The 19283-nt window shown below is 40.4% G+C and overlaps 1 protein-coding gene across 2 annotated transcripts in view; it reads right to left on the reverse strand.

Moving 5' to 3' along the window:
- Positions 1–12261, reverse strand: part of MED14 (mediator complex subunit 14) — a 53088-nt gene extending 40827 nt beyond the window's left edge. For both annotated transcript variants that reach the window (XM_077817399.1, XM_077817390.1), the window contains exons 1-7: positions 11864–12261; positions 9797–9823; positions 5033–5138; positions 3481–3654; positions 2389–2518; positions 511–639; positions 40–147 (exon numbers count right to left, since the gene is read on the reverse strand). In XM_077817399.1, the coding sequence (XP_077673525.1) occupies positions 40–147; positions 511–639; positions 2389–2518; positions 3481–3654; positions 5033–5138; positions 9797–9823; positions 11864–12045 (856 nt within the window). In that variant the 5' untranslated portion in view covers positions 12046–12261. The remainder of the gene's footprint in view (positions 1–39; positions 148–510; positions 640–2388; positions 2519–3480; positions 3655–5032; positions 5139–9796; positions 9824–11863) is intronic.
- Positions 12262–19283: the final 7022 nt, after the last annotated feature.

The following is a 19283-nucleotide window of genomic DNA, read 5'->3' on the forward strand; positions in this document are numbered from 1 at the left end:
TTACATCATTCTATTAAAAAGCCATCTTTGGAAGGATACGTAGGCAGCTGTACATGTCCTGAAGTGGTTTCTCATCAGCAAAGAGTCGAGACTGAACCAACTGATGAATGAAGCTGATCTGCATACTATGAACCAAAGCTCGACCATCTTCCATGAATTAAAAATAGTTCACATTAGAGATCTAGACATTAAGTCATTTTAGGAAAAGACTACCACACTGAAGAGCTTCCAAAAGGTTAAAAGGTATTTAGCAACTTGGGTTCTACTGAAAAGAAACAGTTTTCTCAGTATATTTGGGGAAATGCCATTGAGACTGTACCCCAAAGGTAAAAAGTACACAGAGCAAGGTGGTGAAAAACTGGACAATATGTATAATTTATCCATATCAAGTTGGTAGAGTGCAAACATAGGCTGTACAATTAGTTTTAATGCTGATTAATAAAACACCATTTTCAGAGCGCTCCCCAGATCAACATTAAGAAAGTAAAAATAAAAGATGTCTGATGTTACCTCCAGTCTCTTTGTCCTCAACCAGAATTTCCAGTTTGAGGAGGCGCCATGGAACGTCAGGGTCATCTCCCATCACTGTCAAGGTAGCTTCAAACTCCCCCTCAACTCGAAATTTCACACGGCCATTAGCTAGGAGAAAGTTCAAGCTAGTTTTTTTATGCTCAGCATGCTAAACAGGCCCTCAAACTTTAAAGTGCAAAAAGACTTCCAATATAAAACAAAATTAATCTTTTATGATCCCTAGTCTGCTACCTGCATTTCTATAAACATTTAGTCAACTATTAATGTTTGTGAAAGCGGAAATACCAGCCAGCACAGTGTGGGCCCATCCCATGTAAATTTCCTTAAACAGTATTACTTTAGTCAGGACTTGTAACACACCTGTCAGTTCAGTATAGATTATCTCCTGAGCAGCCTGCAGACACTGAATCACATGAAAAAAATATTTAACTGGTAGTTTAACATTTCCAGAAATGAAAGGCTAATGAACTACTTTACCAATCACTAAGAATGCATCTTCAATTATGGAGACTATACCAGAACAACTCTCTACTGTAGATGCAGCCTACACTGATAGAAGAAGTTTTTCCTGTCAGTGCAGGAACACTGCTTCCCTGAATAACATAGCTGTGTCTGCACTGGTCTGAACAACTGTTTTTTCACACCCAGACTGACATGGCTATGCCAATAACAGCATTCATTGTAGACCAAGCCTGAAATTCTAGCCTTATCTTTTTATTCTTTAATGCACACAAGTGTACAAAGTGCCCTGTGCGTGCCCCCAAGTGAGAGTTCAAGCATTTACAAATTTGCAAACACCCAACTTTAGTACAAGTAATGCACCTTGATGAAGGCTACCCATACCAAGTTTGACCTTTTATAGTTCCATCAGCAGGTGTGAGAGATTCTGACACTCACACGAGCAAGGCTATTTAGGCCATCTATCTGTCTTAGATATTTATTCCAAGAACACCTTTGTGAGCAGTATTATCTCTACTTTAGATAGGGAACCAAGGCACAGAAAACTGACTTGCCCAAGGTCCAAAGGAAGTCCATCGTGGAACAGGAAATTGAACCCAAGTCTCAGATTAGCACCATAACCACTGGACCATCCTTCCACTCAAGGGCCACTGCAATCATGTGACTAAGTATGCCATATGATTATATAACTTACCATTCTTTTACAAAGTTCACAATGGGTAAAATTTTCAAAAGGAACAGAGTCACTTAAGTACTTTTGAAATTTTTACCAAATACTACACATTTAGACAGAGTAACTGACAAATCCAGAAAATTCAAAGATTAAAAACCCAAGTCAGTTACCCTGCCTAGAGAAAAATGGATCCAATACTGAAGTTTCAATGACTTCATATTTACTATTACATGCACTAATGGACAATTTTAACTGCAAACCCTAGTTGCTAAAATCAGGTTATTAGTTAACACCAATGGGAAAATGAGCCACAAGAAATGAGGGTGGGAAGAAACAGAAAGGAGAGGCCATTTTGTCTACCAAGCAGCAGTAGGGGAGGACACAGAGTAGGAGCAGACCCCTGATCAGTAGAAACTGTGCAGAAATATAAGAAACAATGGCTCATGAAGCCCAATGCTACAGTCAGAACAGAAGAGCAACCTTTCCTTCTGTTGTCAAAGTAGGGCTTTTTGGAGATTTGTACGGTGGGTTTAAATAAGACTATATGACTCCCAATTCTTTCAGGCTGTGGGAAGTATGTACACTAATGTCCCATAGGGGCAGGGTTTCAACCTTTTTAGATGCTTAGAAACTTTTTCCCAGTCATGTTTTAGTTAAAAGTCTAAAATCACTATTTTAATTAGCCTCAAACAATTGAGTCTTTAAAAGTAACTTCAGGTCCTTACCAACTGTAAGGTTCGCCAACTGTGGAGGAAGATCTGTAGTCACCAGTCGATGTCGAAGAATCTGGTTTAGCTGATGAAGCGTGGTTTGCTTTTCATTTTTTGTTATTGGGTCAGGAGGAATTATTTTATCCTGTTAAGGTAAGTATCAACATGTCTATATCTCTCAAACCGAAGTAAAACCACTACTAAACAAATTAACTTTCATAAATGATAGAGAAGACTAACACTGGAAGTCTGAAAGTAGAATAGGAGGCAGTATTTATATTTAAGCAGGCAGTTTTAAAACATGCATTCCATAGCCTCTTGAATTTGCCTTCCAGTGAACTCGATTGTGCCCTAGACAAACCACCTCATATTTAGGAAGAAATCACTAAACTCAGCCCACTTTAGACTATTGCAGACCTTGTACATCAAGTTGCCTTAGTATTCTTAAATGATATTGCTACAAAAATTAAGGTTGATAGCCAGATTTTTATATTTAAAAGAAAAATAATCTAAAGTTCTATGGTCTTACATGACTTCAGAAAAGCTTGCTTAACCAGAATGCAAGCTAAACAAGGAAATTACAAAGCAGCATTAAAGATAGCTGAAGGTGTTTCCATGGATCTCTAGACACAAAAAAGGCAGCTGTTTAATCCTGGAGGGATACTATATAGCATGTATTAAGAGGATCATCGCTACAACCAGAGACAGTGTGAGCAGCAGATTTTAATCTCATTTTAGGTTAGTTGTATATTTTTCTGGGGTTTTGGTTTAGTGTGTGCAAATACCAATAAATGACTGACAAAAAAGGAAAAAGGTTTGTTACTTTGTTGGGTCCTAGAGCAGAAGTAGTCTAGCAAGATAGAATCCTTGATAGGGAAAAGTTAGCCTGTTAATAAGAAATATTCTAAATATAAACAAGTTAGAATTTTGCACATTTTATAATTGGTTCTGTATTAGCATGCACTTTAAAGAGAAATATGTACTTTATCTGCAGTAATTACAGGAGGAGAAAGATGTTTCACACCATTAGTTTCACTAGTTTGTGTCTGTTACCTGATAAGATATTTTAGGAGGGATCTTTTTCAGCTATACTGTAAAGACATTTACCCTTATACATGTTGGGAGACGTGGATATGACCCAGTTGTCAACACATCAATAGCATATGGGATAGCAAAACTGGGCAGGCGAGCATGAACCAAAGCATCTCTAGCTAGTGATGCCAGACGATCAGCAGTGTCCACAAAAAGGATAGCTTGTTGATCTAGAAAACTTGATATCATCTATAAAAGAGAAAAAAAAATACTGACTGCTGAAGTCAATCCCTTGCCCAAAGTATCTCTAAATAGTATTTCCCCCTTTTCTCTCCCTCCACTCCCCGCAATTCAAAAAAGCCTATATTTGGGGTGAGGGGAAAGGAATATTTTGGTAGTTTTTTAAATAAATACTTAATCAAGGACATTTATACATTTTATTTCTCCCATCACCAAATCCTTTATAGATAAAAATACCAGATTCCCACTCTTTAATCAAAGGTAAGTACCTCATTTCACTTCTACTACAGGGTGGTTCAAGTCTGAATTTAAGAAACTCCTAGGGAAGGAAGACAAGTTCAGGGAGCTTAGTTGGAACAGTCCTAGCTCCTGCCTTTGCACTACAATTTAAAGTGCTCTGAGAACAGAGCTTCCATTAGTGGGTTGCAGCTCTCTTTACTTCTCTTCACAGAGCATGTGGAAAATGTGAATGGGACCTTGGAGTTTTTTATTTATTTATTTTTTAAGTAATTTCACAAATGCTTCATCTGTAGGATATCCATCACCAGAATTAGGAGAAGAAGAGTATTTTGGAGACAGTGTTGCTGTACCTGTGTCAATCCCAGTATATTTTAGAGACAAGGTGGGTGAGGTAAAATCTTTTATTGAACCAACTTCCATTGGTGAGAGAGACAAACTTTTGTGCTTACACAGATCTCATCTTCAGGTCTGGGAAATGTACTCATTGGTCCAATAAAAGATCTCTCATCCACCTTGTGTGTCTAGTATTTTGGATGGAATCTTAAGGAGAATCATTTGGTTTCAGCTTGTACTCCACAGCAGAGGTTTCCACTCCTACATACTATGGTACGTTTGTGGCAGTTAATTTGCAGACTGTTACTGGATTAGCGCCATACTTATTTATATTCTGCCAATAAACTGACTTTTTGCAACATGCTGGACTTTGAACTCATTTAACCAACAGCAGGACTTTACTATCTCACAGTGCCTACATAATGCAACCAAGTGTAACAATAAGAACTAGTGCTGAGATCAATGCCCCTGCCCTTCACCCCCACCCCATCTCCTAACCTCCAAATGTTCTCACTCCTGATAAAATAATATTGAAGATAATATGCAGTCCTGCCTTTTGCTTTCCCTATTCATGAGTTTTTGGGGTTTACTGCAACAGTGTAACTGTCTCTTAAAGAGAGAAGCGACATTACTACTATACAAATTATAACTTACAATTATTGAACAGAACGAGGAGAGCAATGTACATTTCACGTACATTATCATATGGAATCTGGCTTTTTTAACGTGAGCATTTTATAATCTATTCAGAAGGTACTAAAAAGCCCCCGACAAGTTTTAGGTCATTTTATACCAAGTTAAGTTGCTAACTTACCGCACATTTTTCCACTTTCCCAGCATTGTTAGCCCATTTTACTAAGGCTAATAATCGAACAAACAGTTGACGTGTGCGGCTTGCAAACTGCACAATTTCTATTTTTCTGTAAAATAAAAAAAATCAAGAGTTAAGTCAGTACTGAAACATCTCACAAAGCTGCAGTTCAGTTGCAGTGCAGTTTGCTAAAGACAATTACATAGAAAATGTCATGCATCACATAAAGTTTATACTTTGCATAATGTAGCATCAATTTCAATTGTATAATTTTTTTCCCCACAACATGGTTTAATTTTTTTATACATCAGGGCGTGGTGCTGAGGAGTCAAAATTCAGGATGCCTTCCTGTGACTTTTGTTTTTTTCCTCTTTACTTGCAGAAATGCTACATGTCCAGTCCTTCCCCCCTCTTCCCTCCCCACATTTTTAACAATTACTCTATTAGATACTGGCCACAGCCTATATCCACAGCCCCATCTGTACTCTTCACCACAGCAGAAGCCTGTCTATAGCAGATAAGAAAGGCAGAGAGTAATGCTTGGATCTCAATTCACGCTTTCATTCCAGTCTGTAAGACACCATCTACGGTATGGGAAGCTTCTGATCTCACATAATTTGGTCAGAACCTATTGACTTCCAAGGAGTTACTTTGAACTTACACATTTTTTTGCTGTAAATGCTGCTGCAAGGTTTAAGCTACATTAAGCAATTCACAAAAAAAAAAAAAAAAAAAAAATTTGTAGTCAATAAAGATACATAAATTTAAGGTCAGAAGGCACCATTATGATAACCTAGTCTGGCCTCCTGCAAGACACAGGACACAGAACCTCATCCAGTAATTTCTGCATCAAGCAAAAAAAAATTGTTGGTACTAAAGCATGTTTTAGAAATATATCCTGTCTTGTAAGACTTCAATTGATGGAGAAATCACCACATCCATAGGCAAGATGTTCTAACAGTTATATTTAAAAATTTGCATCTTGTTTTTAATTTGAAATTTTCTAGCTTCAGTTTCCAACCACAGGTTCTCATTGCATCTTCCTGGTAGATTAAAGAGCCTTCTATTATAAGAAATCTCTGGCTCATGTAGGTATTTCTAGTCACGATCTAGTCATCTCATAATCTATTTCGCTTATGCTAGGGAAGGTAGAGCCCCTTAAATCACATTATAGTGTTATTTTCCAGACTGCAAATCCATTCTGTAGCTCTTTTCTGAACCTTCTCCAATTTTTCAACATCCTTTTTGAAGTGTTAGCACCAGAACAGGACACACTATTCGAATAATGGTCTCACTAATGTCCTATACAGAGGTAATACTATCCTCCTGCTACTATTACTACTAGTAGTAATATATAGTCCTCAGTTTATCATGGACCCCGCTAGCTAGAGCATTGAACAGTGAGCTCAAATTCAACTGGTTATCCATCACTATCCTTAAAAGCCTTTTATAGAGCCACTGCATTCCAAGATATAGTCCCCCATCAGGTAAATGTGACCTACAGTCTTTGTTCTTAGATGTATGAGCTTGCATATGGCTTTATTAAGAGACATATTGTTTAATAAAGATGGCACTTCAAAAAGCTAGTGTAAAGCCTGGATAAAACATGTAAGTATAAAAGAAGAGCATAACAGATTTTCTGATCACTGCGTAAGAGAGATCACTAAAAAGCCTGCTCCTCTGTATTAATGGATATTTAGCAAGTATAAAAAAAAATTGTCCAGAAGGTAGATTAGGAGTGAAGTAGGAGTAAATAACTCTTGCCATTAGGAGGCAAAGTCAGTCAATGTTTCAGAGCTATTACTGTAACTTAATATTTATTTTTAATTACTAAAACCTTACGTTAAAACAAGTTCAAAAGTTTTGCTTTTTAATTAAAAAAGTAGATTCTTTTAATCCTCCTGTGTAGAAAGGGCCCTTAATGCAAATTAAAATGACATCTACTGTTGTTGAGACATAACACCTCATTCACTGACTACAAACACAGAGATTATTTTGGAAAACTGAAAGTTTATATAGCTATTCAAAGTATCTGAACAAGAGTTTTCTTTTAATACTTCCCAGCAGGAACTCTTTGCTGATGTAAAGCAGGAATGAGAATTCAATTTCTATTTGTATCCATTGGAAAGCAGGACCCTTAAGAGTTGACGTACTGCAAGTTCAATTTAAAAATATGTATCATACAAGTCATTGATCCACTTAGATCAAAAATATACACTACTTTATATGTCACTAGAGAGCAAGGAAGGAAACAGGAATTATGAACAGTGAGAATGCACAAGTTACCTGTTATCAAAACCCAAACCCATAGTTTTCCCACTGCATTACAAATAAGTTCTCAGTACCACTGTAATATATCAAGGTAGTTTCCTGTCCAACTGCTATTTTGTATTATTGCATGTAATACTAAAAGTAATTTACTCTTATCTATGTGGAGCAGTTAGAATCTAGTATTAGTGGTGTCCATTGCATATAATAAAATTACATATCTTTCAAAAAGATCGTAAAATATCAGGATCCATAATTTCCTACAAGCTTTGCTTATCAAGGGGTCCTCAAGAAGAAAACCCTAGAAAGGGACTTAAGCTCTAATTAAAATCCATGTTAAGTTTAAGCCTGCCAAGTATCACGCCTTCATCACTGATGGGTGTATACTGCCTGTCATCAAGACAGCATCCTGCAAGCAACCACTATTCCTTTAAGAGGTGGTTCAGGAGTCTGATACTATTAAATTTCTCTGTATCATTACTGCTGCTATGGCAGCTCTCATATGCAGGAGCAAATGAGTAAGTTGATTAATTAAGCAACATCCCTTACAGCAATTGTAGGCAACCTTAGAGAGCTAGAGAACCACTTCACCAAATGGCATCAGACAACAACAAAAATACATCCTAATATCACACTGCAGCTTACCACATACTGATCCAAATATCACAATTCTATTTCAGACACGACAGATTGTTAAATGGTTACAGAGACGCACAAGCATTGTAGGAGAAAGGAAGGACCTCTCCCCCACCTGGTGAAAGACACCCAAGCTGATTCAGTCTATTGACCAACTTGCCTCACAAAGCAAGTTCCAATTAAACTCACAAATGACACAACAGACACGTATGCCACTCCACCCCCCACTGAACATCCCCAGGGGCTAAAGATACAGGTTGAATGCCACTGCCTGTAGCAAATGGAGTAACAATTGTAAGAAACATGGAACATTAAAAATGAAAAGAGGAGAGAATATTGGGCACGCAGCATGTCTTCAAGAGAAGAGGAGAAAAGAGGTCTCAAGAAAACATCCCAATTTTTGACTCCCCTAAAATCAGGATCCGGTTGTGGAAAAGATTAAACCGGGGTGAGCAAACTACAGCCCATGGGCCGCTTCCGGCACATTAGACTTTTTATCCAGCCCTCAAGCTCCCACCAGGGAGCGAGGTCAGGGCCTTGCCCGGCTCTACCCAGCACTCCCCCTGCCCCTGACTCACAATTCCCTTGATGAGCACTATCTTCCAGCACGCAGAACCACACCGCACAGGCACGACTTCACCATGCTGTTTCTGGGATTGGAAACCACCCCCCCCACAACGGGGCAGCGCACCCAATCCCCTCCTCAACTCTTATGGCCCCACCCTCGAGAGCCTCGAAAATGCACAGGGGCCGCACTCGTCTCAGCTAGGCTGCCTCCACCTGTGGTGCTTGGTGTCACTCACTGCAGGGCCTAGGAGTCCCCGGTACCACCCCAAAGAGCCCCCCCCCCATCGGTCCCTCCCTCTCTCCGCCTCGGTAACATCCCTTATAGAGCCCCCCCCCCATGCTACACCTCATAGAGCATCCCTCCCCCACCAGGCATTCTTGGCCCACCATACCATTTCCATATGCGGACTTCAGGTGAAAAAGTTTGCCTACCCCTGGATTAAATCCTGTTAAAAATAATTTTGTACAATTGAAATCTATGCCGTATTATGCAAAGTACATGCTTGACTTGAGAGATAGCATTTTCCATATAATTGTCATTAGAATTATTGTGATTGAATGATCTCCGTATATCTTCAAAATAAACTAGATCAATAAGAAAGAGTTAGCACAGATAGCAAAGAAGCCAACATTACATATTCTGGCAGGTTCTGTAGAAGCTACTCAAATCTCCAAAATAAGCACATTAAGTACAGTACTTTGACCTCAGTAAAAAGAGGGATATATTTCTGAAGAAAACAGGTTCCCAAGTCATAAAACAAAGCTTCCTCAAATGTTGTCTAAGGAAAAGGTGGATCTCCTATTATATAGGAGGGGCAAACAAGAAGCTTCTTTATTCTATGTATATTTTTCAGCTACTAGTCCTGCATTGGGAGAATTTCCTTCTCGACACATCTGTATTTGTTTAGGTTCTTATTCTCTTTCCCACTAGATTCAATATCAGGTCAGGCACTCCCATCCTCCAAGTTTTAATGTCTTATCTCTTCCCACACAGAAGGGTAATGCCCTCAGCTAAACTGCACTTCTTGCTGGGGAAAGAACTGTTCAGAGGCATATTAGCAACAGAATCCAACAATCCTAGGTAGTTTCAAATTAACGTTGCTATTGCATCATGAAAAATGCTACTTCTATACAGTAACACAAGGACAATCCAATAAAGAAATAATTTTTAAAAGAAACCATCTTTTATTCAGACAAGTCTTGAATTAAGAAAAAATATTTTATTTCAATGATCCCACACTCACCTTAATGTTAAATTTAAGCATGCATTAATAGCCCACTCTTGTTGTGACTCACCTTTCCATGTCAGTCTTTCTTGGTAGTCTAATAAAAACATAAAAGCATTATTTAATGTTATATTACATTTCAAACATTTAGATATTTAGCTATACATTCATTTGCATCCAGTGAGGAGATCTTATCATTATGAAATGATTAAATTTAAGAGTTAGCACTACTCCAACATGAATACACCACACACTTTGGAAAGGTTGTTTCAAGATGTTGTGTAGTACTTCTCCATATTCATGCAACTAAATTTGTCAAGTTTTACTGTTCAACAAAAGTGCTAGTTTGATAGCCCTAGAAATAAGAGTTGTCTATACATACAACAGATGCACAATAGACAGCATCAGCATGAGATCCACCACTATGATCTACCAGCCTGACTAAAACTGGAATTAGAATCAACTTGAGATGAAAGACTTTTGCCTCTCTGCTGAGCTAGCCAATATGGATATCAATAAGTACTTATAAGGCCCCTAATCACTGTAGCTCATTGTCCTGTCTTCTGGAGGGTTATCAAAGACCAACTAACTCATTTAATGTAGGTCACTTAATAGACAAGAATAACTTTTGGCCCAAATGATACGAGATGGATTGGGAAGAGCTGCCCGTAAATATTCGCAAAGCTATCTCATTATCCACCTCCAAATTCCTCCTCAAAACTCTTCTTTGTCATGATGCCTAGAAAAAGCTTTGCAATGGTTAGGCCACTGTTGTGCACAGATCACTACCTATCATGCTGACTAATGTTGTCTCTGTTGAACTCCTCCCATCTATTTATAATAGCCTGTTGTGTCTTGTCATGCTTAGATTGTAAGCTTCTCGGGAAGAAAGCGTTTTTTGTTCTGTACTTGGAAGCTACATTTTTGGTCACAGATCTGGACATGTCAGTACTTTGTGTGGGACAGTGAATTCTACGCAAAGGAGATCTTCATGCAAAAATAAGCATATTTTATAGTGCTAAGGAGCCCCTCTACTAGCCAAATGTACAGAACATGTGGCATGCATTGAAAATCCATGACATTCACATTTGGTTGAGATCCTGGACAGCCTATAATTCAATAGTAGATCAACTGTCCAACATATTCTTCAAGCACTGTTAACCCTGACTTTTATTTTGTATTAATTACATGAAGTTGCAATGTTTGGTATCATACCATAGTACACAGTGTGCCTCATGCAAATATTTTGATAATACATAGAGCTAACTGAATGTGAAAATGCAAGAAGTCAGTAGCACTTACATTCAGTGCATTTTACTGTGACAACCCTAAAACTCAAATTAACACACGCTAGACACTGAACCAAGATTGTTTATTTTCTTTACAGATTACCTGTGGATAGGATTTATAAAATGTCAGTGCGCCACAAATGTGCCTCTCCAAAACCAGCGGAAATTCTAAAGTGGGCATGTCATGAGAGTAAGCAAGTCCATGGATATACAGTTTGCATCATCAGATTCAGTAGTTCTTGTTCTGCACAGAACTACGGGTACTTTCTCATTGGCCCAATAAGTTACTCCTTTCTGTATACCCACCTACACCACCCTGTAACGTTAATCAGAATAACTCAACAGATGAGAGATAGTTTAGACACTAAATTAAACAAACTCTTTAGATTTAAATTCACTCCTTGTTTGCGTTTTCACATCAAGCATTGCAGCAACCAACAGTAGGAGGAAACAAGACAAAGATGGACGAGCTTGTTCTCATTGTCAAAGCTATTTTTTTTATTTTAAAGCACTTAAGTGTGAGACTTTAAGAATCTCTCAGTTTAACATATTACTAATGCAGATAATTTTAAAACTTTCAAGTTCCAAAACCATTAGAATTAATTTAGAGGCAAATTTAAATGCTTTCCGTCCAAGCTTTTTCTCTGCTCTCCACCTTTTAGCCCATTTGACGGATTCCCCACAAGCACTTAGCAGGGGATGGGAATGAACCTGGAGCAGGTACAAGCCGCGCAAGGTCTAACTCCCCCGGGGTGCAGGCTTCGGGCAGGGGCAGCTCAGGGCACCCAGCACCCTCCCCAGGGACAGGGCTCAGGGGCAGGGAGCGGGGCGCCGAATGCGGCACTCACAGGTCCGCCAGCACCGTCAGCTCCGCGTAGGTCCGGTGCAGCAGGAAGTCGATGAGGGTGCTGAGCCGGTAGCCGGGGCTGGCCGCCGCCGCGGCGGTGCCCGGAGCCGGGGGGGCCGGGGCCGAGGCGGGGCCGCCGCCGGCCGGGACCAGCTGGTTACTCTCCAGCTGTACCGGCGCCATGGGGGCGGCAGCGCGCCAGCCCGGGCAGGAAGCGCGCGCGCGCGCGGGGCCCCGGCTCCCCCCGGGACCCGACCAGCCGCAGGGACCCCGCGGCGGCTCCCCACGACCCGGCGCGAGCGGCCGAGCTCCAGCAGCAGGAGACCGGGAGAAAAGGCGGCGCCAGGAGCCTCCGCGGAGCTCAGAGCCCGCTCGGCGCAGGGGCCGCCGCCATGATGGGGGATGCCGAACCGGAAGAGAACCGCTGCGACGGACCGGAACGAAAACCCTTCCGGTGAGCCCAGTCCACAACCCCACGGGCTGAGCGGCGGCTCCCTCGAGGCAGCGCGGGGGGCGGGGCTAACGCGCAACGGTCCGAGCGAGCGGGCGGGGGGAGATGGTCGGGTGCGGACAGAGACTAGGGCAGGCGCGCGCCCGGGTGGGGACGGGTCTCGAGAGCGAGCCGGAAGGGCGGGGCTGCTCGAGTGAGAAGGGGCGGGGCAAGCAGCAGGGGGCGGGGCGGCGGAGCGCAGCCCGGGAATGGGCCTGGCGCTGGGGCAGCGCGCCGGAGGGAGGCGGGCCCGGAGCTTGGGGCGGGGGGCAAGTGGCCGCGAGGCGGCGGGAAGCAGTCGCTGCTCTGGTCGGGTGTCCGGGCTGTCCCCGGCGGGCGGGGGGCTCGGATCAGGGGCATCACGTGGAACGGCGCCTTCAGTGGCCGGGCCCGCGCACTTTGTGCGGCCTGGCTTTTGCGAAGTGCACAGTCCGGTTGGGAGCGTCCGTTTTTGGGTGCCCAACATGAGACACGTTAAAGGGGTCTGGTTTTCAGACAGCGCCGAGCCGCCACCTGGTGCAAATCAGACTCCGGAGAGGTGTCGCAAGTTGGACACCCTCATGTATGGCTTTGTTTTTTTAAATATTAATAATGTGGAGAAGGTGGAATGTTGCGCAGGATGTTGCCTTGTTCTTGCATCTTACACTTTAAACAGAGTCGGACCTAGTCATGCCTTATTTGCATTTAATTATAGCCAGTGGTGAGCTGGAGCCAGTTCGCGGAACCGGTTATTAAATTTTGAAGCAGTTTTAGAAGTGGTTGTTAACCTGCTTCCCTGCAGGGGGTGCTGAGGCTTTGATGGGCTCTGGCTAGGAAGTGATGTAATTCCTCTTCCGGCCACCAGGGGCGCTGCGCTGCGGGAGCCATGTGGGCTGCTGCCTGGCCTTGGGCACAAATCCTGTCGCTGGTGCTGCTCCCCTGGCCCTGGGGCTCCCGATGCTGCCTGTTAGGTCCCTGGCTGCTCTGTTGGACCTGGGCTGCGTCCTGCTGCTCTTCCTGTGGGTACCCACCACCCTGTCCGCAGCCAGCCCCTGCCTCCAGCCAGCCCGCACCCCGTGCCTGCAGTCAGCCCCCGTCTCCAGCCACCCCCTGCCCTGCCTCCAGCCACCCCAGCATCCCCTGCCCTGCCTGCAGCCAGCCCCTGTCTCCAGCTGCCCCTGCCCGCAGCCAGCCCTGCCGCACCTCCTGCCTGCAGCCAGCTCCTGTTTCCAGCCACCCCCACACCCCCTGCCCTGCCTCCAGTCACCCCCTGCACCCCCTGCCTACCTCCAGCCAGCCCCTGCCTCCAGCCACCCCCGCACCTCCTGCCTGCAGCCAGCCCCCGTCTCCAGCCGCCCCCTGCACCCCCTACCCGCAGCCAGCCCCTGCCGCACGCATGTGAAAAGGAGCTCATTTCTAGTTCAGGCCCATCTTTTTAAAAAAGAACTTTAGGCAGGGTTAATATACATCTGTATTTTCCCGGACAGGTCAGGCTTTTTGGTTCTTAAATTGCTGTCCAGGAGGAATTTTTAAATGTTAAAAATTCCTCCCGGAAAAATACGGACGTATGGTAACCCTGTTGGTACAAAAAATACATACTGGGGCTCATCCCTTAAATCAGAACTTTTTATAGGAAACCGGTTGTTAAGGTTTTGGCAGCTCATCACTGATTATAGCCTAAGGCGGCAAACGGACAAGCGAGAGGCAAAAGAAAGGAAAATATCTGCCTCAAGTGTTGAAGCAAACTAGTGAAAATAAGGAACCAGTGAGTAACTGGTTTCATTTTCAAAATGTATTATTATTAAATATTTATGTTACCTTTGTCATAATTTAATAAACATATTTTAAAAGATAATTTGGAAAAGCAGAACATGGATGGGTAATTATTTTTAATTTTAGGATTGTGCCTCTCTAATGTGATAGAATTCTTTGAATACATCAACAGAATAATAGATGGAGAACCAGCTGACAATTTTATTTGGACTTTCCCAAAGTGCCTTTGACACAATTCCTCACAGACTTTTAAAGAATCTGAGTGGCAAAGGCTCCATCCTAGGCCAGGATTATCTAGTTAACATATGTTTAATTTCACATCTGAAAGATGTGAAATATTTGCAAATGACACAAAATTATTTAGGATAGTTAACACTAGAGAAAACTGCAAGGTATTTCTAAAGTTCCTGTCAAAGGCAGGTAAATAGGCAGCAAAATGGTAGATAAGATTCTGTGTTGACAAATTCAAGATAATACACATCAGAAGAAATTATATGAACTGATACATATGTTTGGCATCTAAATTAACTACAATCACTGAGAAAAAAAACCTGGATGTCACTGTGGAGAGTTCAATAAAAAATTCTGCTCAATGTGTAGTCGAACAAACAAATGAAAATATTATGCCATCATATAAATAAGTGATATTTCCTGACTAAAGAATGCAAAATCAGGCCCAAGGTATCCTGTACATGTGCAACATAAAATGTAACATCACTTTTTTTTTAAGTAAGATAAATATCACTGCTCTGTGTCTTATTTTAAAGTGTACTGCAATTTAATTCCATGTAAAATGCATGTAGTATTAATGGAGGATATTCTATACATTGAATATGTGAGACTGAAACATTATCTAACTTACCTTCTTTCATTCAATAGACCTCACTAAATTAAACTAACTGGGACATTGATAGTGAATTACTGAATTTTGCAATTTAGTAAGTAAGAATAATACAACATAAATGTACTTTGTCTGTAAATGAAGTGTTTTGTAATTTGACTCTTATAGGACTCTCCTATTAAATCTTTGGTAAGAAGCAGGAAGTGGACCACTGGGGGAGGTAAGGGGTTTCCAGGCTAGTTAAATGCAAATTAACAAATTTCTCTTGTACTTTTATTTGCATGCATTGGCTTAGTTCAGCAGTTCCCAGTGTTCTGCCTATTAAAGTTTACTACAAATTCATCTGTATTAATAATGAGAAGAAAGTATGTTTCAGTGGACAGGAAACTATATTAAGAGTCAGAAGATCTGGATTCTGTTTCCATCTCTCCCACTAACCTGCTTTTTGATCTCCAACAAGTCACTTCATTTCTGTGCCTCAGTTTCCCCATATGTAAAATGGGGATGATGATACCTGACCTCCTTTCTGTAGCACTTTGAGAGCTACAGATGAAAAGTGCTAAATAAAGTACAACTAATAAAGCATACTGTAGATATTTTAGATTGGCACTCAAATATTCATAATAGAGAACTTAGATGTTGGTGAATCAGACGTATTTCTATTTAGCTGCAGAGCTGACAAGGTTTTAGAATCAAAGGGGAGCGCAACTTGATAAATTTCTTTTTCTTGAGCAGGTTAAATATTTGTCCTCCTCTGGAGCCATCTTTTAAACGTTTTAGCTGAGCCAGAAAGATGGACTGCACTCTTTATATGGGTACTTTCTAACTATCTGTCACAGTATATTTTAGAGCTTGGTCATTTGGTTCCCAAGTACAACAAATATAACGTCAATCTCTGGTGTCACACAGCACTGCTTAATGACACAAATACTTTCTTCACTTGGTACTGAAGAGCTCTTCTAATAGTCATATGTAAACAACACAAAAATATTATACATTGCAGAGGTTTTGTTGATTGATCATTTGTTTTATTTACAGGCTTGCTACAGTGTTTAGCACTGTAATGTCTGAGCGCCTATATAAATTATATGTGCAATAAAAGTTTTCTATAAATAATATGTTTTATATACATTTAATGCTTTTAAGAATTAAGGCAGAAAATGTTTGTATAGTTCACCTTTCACATACAAGATCCGTTACTGTAATGCTAAGTAAAGTGCACTAGTTTATAAAGCTTCAAACTTTCATTCAATAAAATTAAAGTACACAGTACTTATAAACTAACATACATCAATATGCATTATACAAATATCAATATCAAAATGTTAGGTTTTTCCATTATAACAATCTTATCAGTATCAAACTTTCGTCTACATTGATATGATACAGTTCAACTGAAAATTATTGATGTTATTGTAATCACAAAGTAATATAATGGAACAAATTACTAGTTTATTGTAGCATTTGTTTTTATTAGTGACTACTTTATCCTTTGAAAATTCAGTGTTCTGTAACACAGACCATTGGTTTGTCAGTTATGCAGGATTTTTATACCTACAGTAGAGCATTCTTTGTACAACGGGGAGAGTATTAGTTGTGTATCGCTTATAAGTACTACTTTTTGTGATTATTAAAAGTCCAAGTTTATTTTTTTAAATGTCTTTTTTTTTAAATGGTGGTTCTATTTTCTTTCTATTTTGTTCATATGATCAGATTTGGGAAACATTTGGATTTTACATTTTTAAATTGTAGAAGAATTTACAGTAACAGGTGAAAATTTTGTGGTAATCACTGATGCCTTGTAAAACAGTGTGTTACTGTGACAGAGAATCACTTGTACAGTTTAGTAAAGTACATTACAGTTCTAATTATATGTCTTGAACAACTTAAGAAAAGAAACATTCTCCAAGTCAAAATAAAAGACTCTATTTTCTATCTGTGAATATACAAAAAGTCTCTTCTCTTGAAATACTGCAAATTGCATAGTTTTAGATTCTGACCGTATTCACATTGCTCTGAACTTTACCAACAAAGTAGATATCCACTGTAAATTCTAAATCAGTCTGTCTGTAGGAGACAGGAACTAGAGTTACTAACAGTCTTTTGTATCCTCAAAAGAGTGGTTGTCATCATTATTGCAATCCAATTAATTATAACTAAATTTACTGTCTCAGCCACACAAACTGTATTTTTCATTAGTGAAGCAATGCAATGTGCAGTTTTACAAGTAATTCTGAAATAGGAGCAAAACAGTTATATCGTTATTATCACTAAAACCGTGGTTTTCCCTGTCTACTGCTTAGTGCTAGACACAGAATTTGGAGGGGGAAAAGACACAGAAAGAAAATACAATGTGAGCAAATATTTTAACATGAAAGTATTTATGGAGAAATGAATTTATCTATAGAAGCTCCTCAAAAGATGGAGGAAATGTTAGGGAAAGTAGGCCTGATTAGTCATGCCCAGTGGGAGAAGGATTTCAGCTGTGAAGTGTTCTGTACAGAGATCTTGGTTAAGTTACAAATAGACTGCTTGATCATAGTTAACTGCTGCTGGCTAATACATCCACATCGTGCAAACTCGCAATGAGGCCCACTCTTCTAAGACAACTAAATTCTGGTTCCAACTCTTACTTGAATACCCTTTGTAAATCCACAAATAAATGATGGCTGTCAAGCGATTAAAAAAATTAATCGCGATTAATCACACTGTTAAGCAATAATAGAATACCATTTATTTAAATATTTTTGGATGTTTTCTACATTTTCAAATATATTGATTTAAATTACAACACAGAATACGAAGTGTACAGTGCTCACTTAATATTTATTTTTTATTAAATGTATTTGCACTGTAAAAAAACCAAAGAAATAGTATTTTTCAATTCAGCTAATACGAATACTGTAATGCAATCTCTTTATCATGAAAGTTGAACTTACAAATGTAGAATTATGTACAAAAAAACCTGAATCCAAAAATAAAACAATGTAAAATTTTAGAGTCTGCAAGTCCACTCAGTCCTACTTCTTGTTCAGCCAATCACTCAGACAAACAAGTTTGTTTAATTTGCAGGAGATAATGCTGTCCGCCTCTTGCTTACGGTGTTACTGGAAAGTGAGAACAGGTGTACTGATGGCATTGTTGTAGCTGGCGTCGCAAGATATTTATGTGTCAAATGTGCTAAAGATTCATATGACCATTCATGCTGCAACCACCATTCCAGTGGACGTGCATCCATGCTGATGACGGGTTCTGCTCAATAACTATCAAAAGCAGTGCTGACCAATGCATGCTCATTTTCATTATCTGAGTCCGATGCCACCAGCAGAAGGTTGATTTTCCTTTTTGGTGGTTTGGGTTCTGTAGTTTCCACATCAGAGTGTTGCTCTTTTAAGACTTCTGAAAGCATGCTCCACACCTCGTCCCTCTCAGATTTTGGAAGGCACTTCAGATTCTTAAACCTTGGGTCGAGTGCTGTAGCTATCTTTAGAAATCTCACATTGGTACCTTCTTTGCGTTTTGTGAAATCTGCAGGGAAAGTGTCCTTAAAATGAACACCGTGTACATATGGCTTCATGTTTAACTGAATGGCTGAAAACTTAGGTGAAAGTTTGTTGGTAAACTCCTTGGACTCATTAATGACAGGCCTGGTAAAAAGAAGAGATACAGTAAAGGCGCAGACTGTGGTATTAGCAGCCACTGCAGAGATATTGGAGATGAGGGGCAGTGCACAAGTGGCAGTACCTGGTAGCACTCTGCATATGGAAAAGAGAGGCAAGCAGAATGCCACTAGGTTCGCTAGGGAAAGGAAAGCACAGAGAAGGAACAACTCCACCCATTGCCAGCCTTGAAACAGCAGCTGAGGCAAAATGAGGTCATGGCATCACCTCTCTTTTAGGTTGTATAGTTCAGCGGCTCTCAACCACTGCAGATATGTACCCCTTTCAGGAGTATGTACCCCTACTGTACCCTTTTCAGGAGTAAAAAGAAAAGGAGTACTTGTGGCACCTTAGAGACTAACCAATTTATTTGAGCATAAGCTTTTGTGGGCTACAGCTCACTTTGTGTTCTGTGCCCCCAAGTTTCACCTCACTTAAAAACTACTTGCTTACACAATCAGACATAAAAATACAAAAGTGTCACAGCATACTATTGCTGGAAAATTGCTTACTTTCTCATTTTTACCATATAATTATAAAATAAATCAATTGGAATACAAGTATTGTACTTACATTTCAGTGTATGGTATATAGAGCATAAGTCATTGTCTGTATGAAATTTTAGTTAGTACTGACTTCACTAGTGCTTTTATGTACCCTGTTGTAAAACTAGGCAAAT

Source organism: Eretmochelys imbricata, chromosome 1, assembly GCF_965152235.1.
Source record: "Eretmochelys imbricata isolate rEreImb1 chromosome 1, rEreImb1.hap1, whole genome shotgun sequence".
In the NCBI taxonomy this organism is placed as follows: Eukaryota; Metazoa; Chordata; order Testudines; family Cheloniidae; genus Eretmochelys; species Eretmochelys imbricata.